The 14,023-nt window shown below is 50.9% G+C and overlaps 1 protein-coding gene across 1 annotated transcript; it reads left to right on the top strand.

Annotated features, from left to right (window-relative positions):
• Positions 1-267: 267 nt before the first annotated feature.
• Positions 268-12,995, top strand: RCN1 (reticulocalbin 1). Its single transcript, XM_045893948.3, has 6 exons — positions 268-809; positions 4,823-5,016; positions 6,075-6,253; positions 7,964-8,024; positions 10,728-10,927; positions 11,840-12,995. The coding sequence occupies exons 1-6, from the start codon at positions 556-558 to the stop codon at positions 11,945-11,947; spliced, it is 996 nt and encodes a 331-aa protein (XP_045749904.1). The 5' UTR covers positions 268-555; the 3' UTR covers positions 11,948-12,995.
• The last annotated feature ends 1,028 nt before the right edge of the window (positions 12,996-14,023 follow it).

The raw sequence follows: 14,023 nt of genomic DNA, 5'->3' as shown, positions 1-14,023 counted from the left end.
TGGGGTTGCATTTGGTTTAAAACGGAGCGCATCTTGGGACAGGGTCCAGGGCTGGGATTCGGGCGCCCCGTTGGAAGTTGGGGAGGGGCAACGCCTCCCTTCCTCCCCCCTTTCAATTCTCCGGAACTGGGAGAGGAGAGAGGGAATTTTATCGCGAACATCTGTTGCTTGACAAAGAACTTCTTCCCGGTCTTCCTAAGAGCCCTCCGGTCCCCAGCCCAGTACGCCTGGGCCCGCCCCTCGCAACGAGATCGCGGGGAGGGGCCGAGGCGAAACCCGAGCCCCGCGCCCACCACCCGGGCTGGCGACGTGGCTCGGCGGCCCCGGCCTCCCCCCGCTCGCAGCCCGGCGGCCAATGGGCGCGTGAGCCGGGCTGCCCGAAGCTTCCCTGCCCGCGGCGCGGGACGCGCCCCTTCTCCCCGGCGCGGGGCGGGCCCGTCCCCTCCCCCACCGCCGCCGCCGCCGCCGCCGCGCTGGGAGCCCCCACTGCCGAGTCGCAGTCCTCCTCGCTCGCTCGCTCGGTGCCTCCCCGCGGGCCGCTCTCCCGCCCTGACGATGGCGCGTGGCGGCCGCGACCGCCTCCTGGGGCTCGCCCTGGGGCTGCTGCTGGCGCTGGCGCTGGCGCCCGGGGCGCTGCGGGCCAAGCCCACCGTGCGGAAGGAGCGCGTGGTGCGGCCCGACTCGGAGCTGGGCGAGCGGCCGCCCGAGGACAACCAGAGCTTCCAGTACGACCACGAGGCCTTCCTGGGCAAAGAGGACTCCAAGACCTTCGACCAGCTCACCTCGGAGGAGAGCAAGGAGAGGCTGGGGTGAGGCCGCGGTCCGGGCCGCGCTCGGGGGCGTCGCAGGTGTCTGCGGGGATGGCGGGGCGGCCGCCAGGCGGAACGCGCGCCGCAAAGCGAAAGCGAAACCGGGCGCGCGGTCGGAGGGCGGGGACTAGCGGGCACGGCCGCGGGGCCGGCGCGGAGTTGGCCGCGGGCGCCGGGGCCGCGATGCGGGGACCGCCACCGCGCCCGGGCCCGGGCTGGCTTCCCGCGGGGAGGCAAGAACGTGGCAGCGGCCGCGGGAGCCAAGGCGGCCAGGGCCCGCCCCCTCCCCTCGGTTGCATCAGAAGGGAGGGCCGCGGGTGTACAAAAGAAGAGTTTGTGCACAGTGGCATTTTAGTGATATGAGCTCTTCCCCACCCTCCCAGTTTCCCTCTTCTCCCCCCATTCCCGGAGTGGAGGGTTTGTGACACTGCTGAGAAGGTCTCCAGGATGAACATAAATGGATAAAAGATGAAGGGGCAGGTTGAGGGAGAGGCTTGATTCCTGGCCGGGAGTTCCTGGTCGGGGGCAGAGGTGTTGTTGCCTTCCGGCTGATAGGGATGGCAGAAGTAGGGCTATAAAGATCCTGTCAAGAAGAGAGGGGCATTAGGGCATAGGGAATGGGAAGTGAGAATGGAAACTGGTCCCCCAATTTCTGTTGCCCCGCAGATGTCTGCGGAGGCACCCAGTCCTTTGGCAATGAGGGCCAAAAGCTGGAGGGTGTGGTGGCAGATTGTGAATTTCACTGGTGAAGACCGTTGAATCAGGAGCCAAACCTGGAAAACAAAACTTTGGTACATTTCTGCACCCTCTCCAGTTTCCCTGGGATACAGTTGGGCTCGTGCAAAGGTATCTGGGACCCCTTCCACAGAGCAATCAGCAGCCAAGACCCGGTCCCAGGTGGAGGCTGGGCTGGGCTGGCGTTGGGGGGCGGGGGTGGTCCCAGTAGCCCGGCCTACTGGGCACCAGGCCTCCCGGAACCTGCTTCCTGGAGGTGGAGGATCTTCTTGTCCTGCTACATGAAAAAGGACACAGCCATCCCTGTGCTGACAGGGGCTACCAAAGGCCAGTGTGGTTGGTTAAAATCGGAGGCTAAATTATACCTATTGTGTAGGTGCACCATCTGCCTGCTCTGATAAAAGATCTTTGAACTTCAAAGTCCTCTCCAAACAATCACCTTTTATTTTGCAGAGAAGTACTTTTCTTGTTCGGGACTTCACAATGGGGGCCATTGATGGGTTCAGTCTATTGTACTGCTTGGAAGCACTGGGTAACTGATTTATTCTGGGACCCTGAGAGGCAGCCATTTGCAGCACTGCCACCAGGGAGGAGGAGGAGAGGTTTTGGGATTTGGAGTAGGGAACTCTGCAGTTTGCAGCCCTAACAGCTTCCGGTTTTACTGCCTTTCTCATGACAGGCAAGCCTAGTGGCAAGAACCAGTGCTGGTGGTCGGTCTGCATTTGATCGTGTATGAACACGATCATTCATTTAGTCATGCAGCAAACATCTGAATGGCTGCTTGTGCCAGGCACCGTGTTAGATACCTGGGAGATACAAAGGTTGAAACCTCACGCTCTAGGCCTCCAAGTCCTTACAGTCAGAAGTAGAGGAGAGAGACACAAGCAGACGCTGGGCATAACCACTGTGGTGGTGGCACGTCTGAACCACAGTGACTGCCCTCGGGAGAAGGAGCCCCTGGGGCTGCAGGTTGGAGAGAGGGGCTTAGGGGCTTCCGGATGCCCCCTGATCGGAACTGGTGGGATGGCTCAGAGATTGCCAGGTGTACCAGCAGGGCGAGGCATTCCCGAAGAGAAAACAACCTGCTTGTAAAGGTATTGAAACTTGTTCTGGGGGATGAGGAGTGTTGGGACAGTAAAGGGACAGGGCAGAGGCAGAAAGAACCTTTGCGAGGTGAAGATTAGATGTTATCTCGTACACCATCAAAATGTCATCATCCCCAAAACTTGTTAGGAACGTCAGACCAGCAGCAGGACAGAGAATGTAACCGAAGCTCAGATGGGGAGACCAGGGGCAGGGGAGTGGCCCTGAGTGCCTGAACCAAGCCCAGCCGGTCCCCAGGGCAGGAGAGGGTGAATCCAGACACATGTGGGAGGCAGAACTGTCCGTACTTGCTCTCGACTCAGCGTGGAGGTGGGGAAGAGGAGGGAGGAACCCAGGGGAACATCCGGTCTCTGGCCTCAACCACCGGATAGGTAGTGGACACACCAGTCACCTGTAAGGTAAATCCAGGCTAGGGGGAGGCTTGGAAGTGATGGGTGCCGTTTGGGACGGGCTGGAGAGTGAATGGCCACCTCTCTGTCCACAGCTCCTGGTGCAGCACCCCGCCCCCCGCTATCCCCCACTCCAAGCTTGGGCTGCTGAGGGAGGAGTGTGGCTGGATCCAGGCAATCACCACCTGACGTTAGATTCTGAAAAGGTGACCATTCTAAGGCCCCTGGAGACACCTAGGCCAGGGGGCTGCAAAGTGGAGGCCTATAGGCCACATGTAGTCAGAGACAGGCTGCGCGGTATTAGAGAAAACGTAAATTACCATCTGAGTGATGTCACATACTGACCCTGATTTCTGGTTTCTCTTGACACGGTCGACTTACGTTCCCACGTGGCAGTCACTGTCTGGAGCAGAGATGGGCAGCCTTGCAGGCGGCTGGCCCCACATCTCTAGGTTTGCCTGAGGCCCTGCCGGGAGGCTCTGCTCATGTCTGTTACTCGCTGGATGTCTCTTGAGTTCTCTGTCCGCCTGTGATCTGGATGACTGTCCTTAGTGAGGCCAGGCACACATTCTCTCCTTTATTCGCCACAACATCCCTTGTAAAAGCATGTGTTCCAATTTATAGTCGGGAAAACTGAGACCCCGAGGGGCTGTGATTCCCTGGAAGGAAGCCTTGAGTCTTTGTTAGTCTTGAGACCTGTTAAAATGGCAAATGAGGGGACACATTAAAGCTGTGGGGAGCGCTTACGCTTTCCTGAGCAAGAGGAGCAGCTCAGCCACCCAGACTCAGGTAGGCGATGGAGACTTCACACGTACTAATGAATTCATCCCCCATTTCTTGTTAATCAAAGAGTAACTGTTAATCAAAGAGATCTAACTCATTTACCACTGAGTTGACAGATTGCAGCCCAAAGCAAAGAAACAAATCCCTAATTAGCCTGGTTGACCTCATCCCAGGTAAATGGACTACTAGAGTAAAACGTGTTTAAGCATTAGAAATAGCTTGTGGGTGTCCTTGAAGTTCCCCACAGGGAAAGCACCCCTAGCTTGGGACCCTCGGGCCTAGAGATGGACACTGGTGAGTTCCCGACCTGAAGTTTGCTTTGGCCTAGGGTTTGGGGTTCCTCTGTTGAGTCTAGTGGGCAGTCGCTGGACCTGGGGCCAGCTATGGAACAGGAGACATCACTGGACCAAGGCATCCGTACCCTGAGGACAGAGGTATAGACTTCTGCAGCTGCTCAGCTGGTCAAGTTTCTTGAATAGTTCCCATGATGTGAAGGCTTTCATCCCTGACATCTTATGCTTTGGCCAATAAGATCTGGCCTCTTTCTGCTTTAAGTTTCAAGACTTTGAGTCCAAAGTTGTGAGATTTAAAAAAAGAAGCAAAGAAGAATTCACTTATCTTTTGGTTTACCTAGAATTTTCCTTTTTTTTTTTTTTTTTTTTGCATTGGCCCTAGAGCCCCGAGATGTGGGTTCCTACCCTGGTCATAGCACATACAAGCTGTGTGATCTCAGAAAAGTCATCTCATTTCCCTCAGCCTCGGTGCCATCACTCTAAAGTGAGGGAGTCGGACTGCACCTAGAGAAGACTGCTAGGTTTCATCTTACAAATCAACTCTGATCAGTTGGTTGTGTCCGCATGATCGCATCATTGATTTCATTTCAGTTGTTTATGCATTTTAGTTTCTGCGATGTTTGATCTTTTTCTGGATCAGGATCACACAAGTCTTGATAATAGCCTTGTGGGTTTGGTGTTTTGTTTTGTTTTGTTTTTTTAACTACAGGAAGATTGTTGATCGAATTGACAGTGATGGGGACAGCTTTGTTACCACCGAGGAGCTGAAAACCTGGATCAAACGAGTGCAGAAGAGATACATCTACGATAATGTCGCCAAAGTCTGGAAGGATTATGATCGGGACAAAGATGATAAAATTTCCTGGGAAGAATACAAACAAGCCACCTATGGTTACTACCTAGGTAAGAGGTGCTGCCATGGAGCTTGCACAGCTGGGGGTCTCGTAACAAGGCCTCTCTTCTCTCTTGACACATCTCCCACCTCGAGGAGATGTCACAACCTACTAAGTAGAACCCGCTTGTGTAACATCCTCCTCTGCTTACTAAGAATGTCCAGAGTTGCTTACTTTGAGTGAAGCTGTAGGTGGTGAGTAGTGGGAGGGGTCCACGGTCCTGGGTGGTTTAGTCGGTTAAGCATCTGATTCTTGATTTGGGCTAGGTCATCATCTCAGGGTCATGAGATGGGACTTAGGTTGCTGCCCAATCTGAGCTTACGATCTTGGAGGCACAAAGAACAAAGAGAACAGAGCAGAGATGAAGCGTGTCCGTGGCACGGTTTCAAAATGCTGCCGGCTTTCAGATAGCAAAGACCTGAGTGGGCTGGAGCAGTCAAGGAAGACTTCCTGGTGGAGGGTGGTCTGGGGGTTAGGCTTTGAAAAATGGATATATATTTGGAGAGATAGAAATAAGAGGAGAAGGTGGGTCAGCTGGAGAAGCAAAGGGGTAGGAGTGCATTCAGAAGTGGATGGGGTTTGAATAGAAGACAGGCTTGTTTGTGAGGAATGATAGAGGGATGCATGCAAAGCACAGGGTGCAGCCCCACTGGGTGCATGGGAGAGAGAGCCAGAGATGCACACACTCATTATTAGGTTAAGGGAGATCTTAAAAGCCAGACAGAAACATTTAGAATGTCGTGGGTACTGGGGAGCCTGTGTATGTTCTAGATCAAAGAATGATATGATGAAAGCAGGGTTCTGCAAAGAAAAGTATGACTATATGGCCTAAAGCCAGCACTCTTAACCATTTGCTATAATGCCCCCAATAAGCTGTTAGGGCCTGGATTATGGGGGAGGTAGGGAGATGAAGGGACAGATACTAAAGGCATTCTGAAATGTTTCAAAGAACTCAGTGGCTCGGGACCTTTTGTCCTGTGTGTACCATTTGGGCACGAAGGATGAGTGATCTAGAAGGAAGTACTTTCTGTAGCAGCCAGTTCAAACATTTCTGCACACATCCTGCAGGAAACCCCGCAGAGTTTCAGGATACTTCGGATCATCACACCTTTAAAAAGATGCTGCCACGCGACGAGAGAAGGTTCAAGGCTGCAGACCTCAATGGTGACCAGACAGCTACTCGGGAGGAGTTCACCGCCTTTCTGCACCCTGAGGAGTTTGAGCATATGAAGGAAATTGTGGTTTTGGTAAGATCATTAAAAGAGCCTGAGCTGGGAAAAGACCAGCAAAATCTGTACCACAGTCTTGTCCCTTCTTCCAAAGAGAGAGCATTCGTCAGCCTGACGGGAATTGGAGAAGAACTCTGAAGTGGAATACGTTGGGAATACTTGTCTACCCAATAGATTAGTCAGGGCAGGCTAGCTGCTGTAACAAACAGCCCCAGTCCCAGCCATGGAAAACGAAGCTTATTTTTGCTTCTACCAAGTCCAGTGCAGATGGTTTGAGTCAGGTGGGCCTTTTGGGCACTTCTCTAAGTACTGTCAGGTACCCAGGTGCCTTCCACCTTGTACTCCACCATCTTGTGGCTTCTAGGTCATCCTGGAACAACCAGCTGGGAGACACAAAGGAAAAAAAAGGGAATGCAGAGAAGGCAACAGTCTGCCATTACTGTCCTGGCCAAGAAATGAATCATCCCTTCCTTCTACTTTCCACGGGCTCCTTCTAGATAGGACAAGGCAGGGAAATACAGTTTAGATGTGTGCCGGAAAGAGCAGATGGGTTCAGTGATCCACTAGCTGGTCTCTGTCCCATTTTTCAGCCTTGCGGGAACTAGAAAAAGACTCTGAAAGGGAATTCGTGATTGTTAAACCATAGGGGGACTTCAAGTAAAACTGGCAGGAAGGACATTCCTCTTAGGAGGGGGGCTTGGGAGGATGCATGGGTCCAACCGAGGCTTTGAGGGATGGCTGTGCTTTCCATAGTGTCTTGGGGGGGGGGGTCCCAAACGTCTTCATTTTCCATGACAGTAAAATAAATGCCATCATTTATTTCCTGGGCAGGTGCCCCAGGCCAGTTCTAACTGCTTCAATGCTGGGAAACCAGTGACTGAAGTTTTTGTTCATAATCAGCTCTGGACTATTTTAGTTGCCCAGTTGGTGGATGGGGTCCACTCTTGCCTCATGTTTTACTCTCGTGATCACCATGACACCAAGGACTGGGCAGTGGCTCTAAGAATCATTTCTTTCTACCACCCACCATTCATGTAGTGATAGCTACTTCGCTAGAGGATGATGAAGATGCGGGAATTGTCCACAAGTGCATTACGTGCCTCTGGATTGGCTCTCTGCTTTCCGGTCGGCTGTTTGCTTCAGCCCAGGATGGCTCTGAGTTGCTGTGACAAAGTAAATTCATTTAATTACTCACCCAAGCAATAAACCTAATTAAGAAGTCAAGTGCACTAAGTGCAGAACATATACATCCAAAAGTCTGATATACTTTTCCTTTGTAATTGCCCATCGTTTCATATTTTCATGACACCCGCTTAGTGTTCATCATCCACTCAGCCCTGCAATCTGTTTTTTGTGATTACCCGGTCCAGTGGTTCTCAAGCTGGGTTCCTCCCAGGTACCCCAGGGGATGGTCTGGCTGGATGGTGGAGATGGTTGGCCTGGCGGGGCTTCTTGATAAAAATCCGAGTCCCTGTGGGCTTTTACTTACATTTGCATTTGAAGAGAGTGTTCTGCTCTTAAAATTGGGGGAAGGGGAAGGAGGAACAGAAGCCAGTGCCTAGTTTTTACAGATAAGAAACTCATGCCCACGGAGGTAGGGAGGCGAGCCAAAAGCTTCCAAGCATTTTCGGCCATAAAAGCCAGACCGAGGAGGACAATAGGTAGAATTCTCAGATTTACTTAGAGCACATTGCCATCTTCTCTTCTCTATTCCCCTTTGCTTCCTAGGAAACCCTGGAGGACATCGACAAGAATGGGGATGGGTTTGTGGATCAGGACGAGTATATTGGTGAGTGTGGCCTGCAGTCTTGCTCAGCTCTCCCAACAGGGCGACATTCCTCCACCCACATGTCGAGCTCCTTTCCGCAGACGTCTCTTTTAGCAACAGCTGCAAGTCTGAAGTTGTCACTCCTGTGTCCTCCCACTGCGGAGGGACTTGTCACACCAGCCCCAGGGGCCAGTATGTGGGAGGCACTTAGGGGACGTCACACAGTGGCCAGCAGTGGGCCCCACAGCTCTGAGAGCTGCCCCCCCACCCCACTGTCTAGTTTTACCTTTGCAAAATGGGCGTGGAGATCCCACAGATTTCCATGAGGCCAGAGCAGACTGGGTCTGGGGAAAGACTCCAGTCAGATGGTGAGTCCATGGGGCCTCGAAGCCCTGAGCAGATGGAGCTGTGATGGATGGGACAGCTTATATGCCGAGGCATCTGCAGAAAGGCCCTCCTTCTTAGAGAGGTGACTCCTGGTCTCCTGGGCCCAGCCGCCCATGGTTAGCCATCGTGTGCCTCTGCTTTCTGATGCTTTCCTTGGGAGTACCACAGCTCGCATTTTGTTCTGATGGGCTCCACTTAAGCATCAAGAGGTGTGTTTATCAGGTACCAGGCACTGATGGAGTCAAACTCATGCAGCTGGGTCAGAAGCCGCCTTGCGGGCAGCCCTTCCGAGCAGCCCAGTTGGCCTCCCAGCATAAAGGGCTGGCGCAGGCCCCTTGGACATTTCCATCTGACCCTCACCGCGGTCACTTGGGTGCCCCAGTATAAGGCTCCCAACAGCAGGTGCCTTCTCCTGGCAGCTCTTCTGCTCCCAAGTGCCGATAAAGTAAAAGCTGGGACGTCATGTGAGGGATGGGATGCATATAATTTTCATACCCATAGTCAATAGAGGCAGTTTATTACCTTTCAGCGTAAAACCGAAGTGCACGTCACCCTCGGTCTCTGGTCTGGGGTCGCGTTACTTTGCCAACCCCTGCACGAGAACACGTGCTTTCGGTAATGAAGAGCAAAGTTTCTTCTCATCAGGAGAAGTGCTATTTGATCTGAAGGCCCGAGCGCCGTCCTCGGGTGTGTGGTAACCGACAGGTAGCTCTCACCGTGGTAATTAAAGCGATCTCGGTGGCACGACCTTCGGAGAGTAACACGCTGACAGGCCCCTCGTCGTGCAAGCCGCACAGCCTTCCCCGTTCCCCGGGGTGCGTGTGAGGGACGGTTCAGAGCTGCGGACGCCTCGCCTTGACGGTGCTGATGGAATTAGACCGAGAAGGCTCACGGATTGAAACACGCAGTGTAGCCCTTTTGATCAAAAGCGTGTGCTCTTCCTGGCCCTCCTGAACTCTGCATTCAAACGGTGCGAAGTCAGTGCCTTTGCCTAAAAGAAACACTCTACTCTTTGCACTGGGGAGTGAGGGAGGCGCGGGGGCATGGTGCTTGAAAATACAATTCTGAGCGGCTCGTAGTCGGAGAGGCCTGACGTGTGGACTTGTCCAGCAAGTGAGTTCATTGGTGGAGGAGCCTTCTTTTCTGCTGGAAGTGAACAGAAGACCGGTGGTGATATGGTGCGGTGGGAGGAACCCTGGACTTGGGAGTCCTGGCTTCTCCACTTACTAGCTGTGCGACCCTGTGGGAGTCATGTCATCATGATAAGCCTCAGTTTCCTCATCTGGAAAATGGGAATACACAGCATGCGTGCTTGTGGGATTCAGTGAAGCCCAAGTTAGCTAATAAATGTGACAGCCCTGGCTCAGAAACAGTCTGTAAATGTCCGGTGTGGCTCTGCCTTGTGGCGGAACCAAGGGTCTTGTCTCTCTTTTGCCTTCATTCACTACCCGCTCTCTCTACCACCTGGCATTTCCAAGCTGTGTTTCCATTAAAGAGAAAACTACCCACAGGGTATCTGTCTTTTCCAAGGAGATCTAGTGACTTAGCAAACAATGCACCTAAACTTCACCTTCTTTGCCCTTCCTGGTCATTTCATAAAATAAGGATAATGATTCATCTTACAGAATTGTTATAAGGATGAAATAAAATGATCTATGGGGAAGCCCTTTGGAGAGGATACAAACAACAATAGGAATAAGTGGTTAAGACCAGGGGTAGAAGCAGAGTGACCCTGCTCCTATGTAGCCTCAAGCTCATACTAGCTGCGGGTCCTTGGGTTAAGGCTATGCCTCAGTGTTTTCATCTATAAAATGGGAATACTAACAGTACCTACTTCTAGGATTATTATGAAAGTTAGAACAAAAAAAGTGTGTAAAGTATCTTATATATAATAGCTGGACTGTAGGAAGTGCTTGATGTTGGTCCTTTTTACTGGTTTTTCACCTATATAGTGCTGGTTTGGGTTGTAGAGTGTTTTTCACAGAAAGTATCCTCTTTCATCTTCATAATAACTCTGTGATTTGTAAATTATTACCTCCATGTTACAGACAAGACACCTTAAGACTCACTCACTGAATTAAGTAACATAATCCCTGTCACTGAACTAAGTCACAAGCCAGGATTCACCTTCGGGCTCCTGAGCTCCGTTCTTTCTATTCCACGAGGCGGCCTGCACAGTGGCTAAATCACTGCGTCATTATCCTCCAGAAACTGCCCACCAGACATTTGGGTTAGGGCTCCTGATGGGCCATGATCTTTCCAAAAACTCCGGAGGTCAGGTTTTCCTTGACTTACCTTCCCACTTCTCTTCATAACCAAGAACACCTTCCCTTCTAGCGGATATGTTTTCCCACGAGGAGAACGGCCCTGAGCCAGACTGGGTTTTGTCAGAACGGGAGCAGTTCAATGAGTTCCGGGATCTCAACAAGGACGGGAAGTTGGACAAAGATGAGATTCGCCACTGGATCCTCCCTCAAGACTACGACCATGCTCAGGCCGAGGCCAGGCACCTAGTGTATGAGTCAGACAAAAACAAGGTATTTCACGTTCTCCAGGAATGGTTGCTTGAAGGGAGACAGTTTACATATAAGATTGGTTCTGTTTGCTGCTTTGGTGATAGCATTGGCCCATGCGGCCGCGTCCTTATTGACTTCTCTCATTCTTGCCCTACATTAGAGACTTGTGAACTTAATTAAGCCAATACCGTGATAACCCACGGTGAACTCATTAGAGGCCCAGACATTCCCAGAGAGTCCGCTAAGGGCCACACACTTAATTCCCTCCCGTCTCTGAGGATTGCAGAAACGGTGACTTTGTTTGCCGTGGGCCGGGCCTGGATTTCTGAGGTATACCCTGAGTTGCCCGAGGACAGGTTTGTTCAGTCAGTCAGTCAGTCAGTCAGCAGATATTTATCAGACATCTCTAACGTGTCAGGCACAAGGATGCCCATCCCTTGACATCCCAGGCAGCCTGAAGCAAGCTCGTCCTGCGAGGGCTCGGATGCCCAGCGCTTCAGTATCTTTTGATAAATATCCAAATAAATAAACAAGATTTAGAAAGAAGCCCTGCCTCTTCCCAGTTTGATCACTGCTGCATGTTCTCGGGAGACAGGAGAGTTCCGCAGTCAAGCCATACAGGGGGAGTGGAAATCTTTGGGGCCTGTTTTCGGAAAGCCAGCACTGCTTATGGACATGACTGGATTCTGGCTTCGGAATTCCTCGAGGCCTTGCCTGATGTATTTTAGCGCAACTTTTAAGGCCGGAGGCTGTTGCAGTTTGGATTTCGCAGGGCAGTGATGGTGGGTGGAGGAGGTACCTAGCAGCTTCTTAATTATGACATGCGCTATTTTAAATGTTGAAAATCCATGAAATTAATGGGAGCTTCACGTTGAACTGTTCCTCAGAGTTACCAGAACTTCTGTGACAGAGGTCTTTTCCTCTCTCTTGCAGGATGAAAAGCTAACTAAAGAGGAGATATTGGAGAACTGGAACATGTTTGTCGGAAGCCAAGCCACCAATTACGGGGAAGATCTCACAAAAAACCATGATGAGCTCTGATACCTCCTCCGCATAAAGCATACAGCAGACTGTCATAGGCTCTCTTTCGTTGTCTTGGATGGTTGCTACAGTTGTCTCGTCTACAGCAGTTGTGGGCCCCCCAAAAAGCAAGTTTCTAACCTCAGATTGGGGTTAAAATTATTTGTCACTCACTATTTACTGGAAAATAGTCATCGCTCTTGTTTCAGTAAGACTTCTCTCCAAACACATTAAAATCTTGGTCAATCGCGACACTCTACAGGGATACTTGCTAAAACAAGACTTTTTTTAGCTTTCTCCATTAAACATAAACGAAAGGGGAAGAAAATGGGGAAGAGCCCTATATTCAGAAGTTGGGGGGCAGTGTATGGAGCGACTGCTGTGTATTTTAACTGCACATTTTTTAGATCTGCCACTGTTGAATAGTTGGTGAGAGAAACGTCTGATGAAGCTACAGTGGTATCCTCCTATGTAGGCTTATTTCCGAGCACGTCTAATATTCCAGATTCTTCCTTCTTGACTTTATACTCTGAGCTGTCACTGATGGTATATAAAACCTCTGTGCATTTTTCTGTACGGACCTGCTAATGTGCACAACAAATCCATATCTTTGTGTTTTTTTGTTTTTACAGTAAGAAGCAATCAAGAAAGATAATGTGAAAAAGAAAGGAACTTTAGAGGTAGGGAAGAAAGGAATGTCAGGCATTCATTCGAAGACCTCTGGGAAAATGATAAACACTTTATTATACTTGAGAACATTTTCTTGACATGTAAATGAGGTAGGTCTGAGCTTTGAAAAAAGTGAACAGAAATACAATTCATTTCCTCGCTGATCGCCGACAGGAATGAGGAGGTGGGATCCTGGGGAGGCCGGCGTTGTGGAGTTCTGAAACCCACTCTGGCTGGTCCCGGGGAACCTGTGACCCTGGGGACTGCTGCATCAGGGAATTAGGACAAGGTGATGTTACAAGCCATTGGCTGAACTGGGAGAAACATCTCTTACAGGCTGAAATTTCACCTTATAAATAATGAACAAAATAAAGGATCCCACTGAGGATTTTCTACTGTGTCCTGTGGTGTTTGACCTCACACGCACTCTTTGTGACATTCTTGTTCATACAGAATTAACAGTGGGATGGGATTACATGATTATATGATAAAGGCTCTGGGCTTTTAATCTGATTACTAGAATGTTTAGAATATACTCACATTTACCTATGTAACAAAGGCAGAACTTCTTTCTCTGCTAGTAAGGGCATCTTCGAGTCATTGTAAGTCTCTCTCAGAGGGGTTTCAGGGCCTACAAGGCCCTTCAGGGTCTGGTCCCTTCCTGCATCTGCATCTCCCTACCACTGACCCCATCACTTCCCAGGGCCGGCCCCACTAACTTCCTGGTCCTCCAGCACACCAAGTTCATTCCCAGGTTGGGCCCTTTGAGCTTGCTGCCCCTCAGATTCAGAACACCCATCTCTCACGTCCTCGGGGAACTCAGTACCTCCACAATGGGGCCTCCCACGCTCTCATCATTTATGGTGGTCCCATTTGAGTCCCTGTTTATATTTTGTCTCATTTCCCCGTTTTATTCTCTTCTTGGTACACATTGCCATTTAAGCCATTGTTTTCCAGGGTTGATGTACAAATTACCACAAAGAGGGAGGCTTACAACAACAGAAACTTAAGTCTTTCACAGTTCTCGAGGCCAGAGTCTGAAATAAAGGTGTGGGCAGGGCCACGCTCCCTCAGAGGCTCTAGGGAAGGATCCTTCCTTGCTGCTTCCAGATCCTGCCAGCCCCAGGTGCTCGTTGGCTGTGGCTCATCACTCTACTCTCTGCCTCCATCTTATGGCCTTTTCTTCCTTTCTCTCTCTGTCTCCTCTGTGTGACTTATAAGGACACTTGTCATTGGATTTAGGGCCCACCTTGATAATCCAGGATGATCTCATCTCAAGATCCTTACTTAAATCAGCAAGGACTATTTTTCCAAGTAAGGTCACATTCACAGGTTCCAGGGGTTAGGAGGTAGACCTATCTTTTGGGGGGCCACCTGCAGCCAACTGCACCATTTGATGTGTTCTTGTTTGTACACGGTCCATCTTCC

The sequence above is a fragment of the Mirounga angustirostris genome, unplaced genomic scaffold (assembly GCF_029215605.1).
Source record: "Mirounga angustirostris isolate CCGP_5_RB_7025 unplaced genomic scaffold, mMirAng1.0.hap1 SCAF_13, whole genome shotgun sequence".
NCBI lineage: Eukaryota > Metazoa > Chordata > Mammalia > Carnivora > Phocidae > Mirounga > Mirounga angustirostris.
This window is presented reverse-complemented; position numbering and strand designations above follow the sequence as displayed.

What these genes read in the sequence shown, in the direction of transcription:
- RCN1 (XM_045893948.3), top strand. Translation starts at nt 556, where the DNA reads ATGGCGCGTGGCGGCCGCGACCGCCTCCTGGGGCTCGCCCTGGGGCTG. An exon ending in GAGAGCAAGGAGAGGCTGGG is followed by an intron (nt 810 to 4,822) that starts GTGAGGCCGCGG and finishes TTTTAACTACAG; the next exon opens with GAAGATTGTTGATCGAATTG. An exon ending in CACCTATGGTTACTACCTAG is followed by an intron (nt 5,017 to 6,074) that starts GTAAGAGGTGCT and finishes CACATCCTGCAG; the next exon opens with GAAACCCCGCAGAGTTTCAG.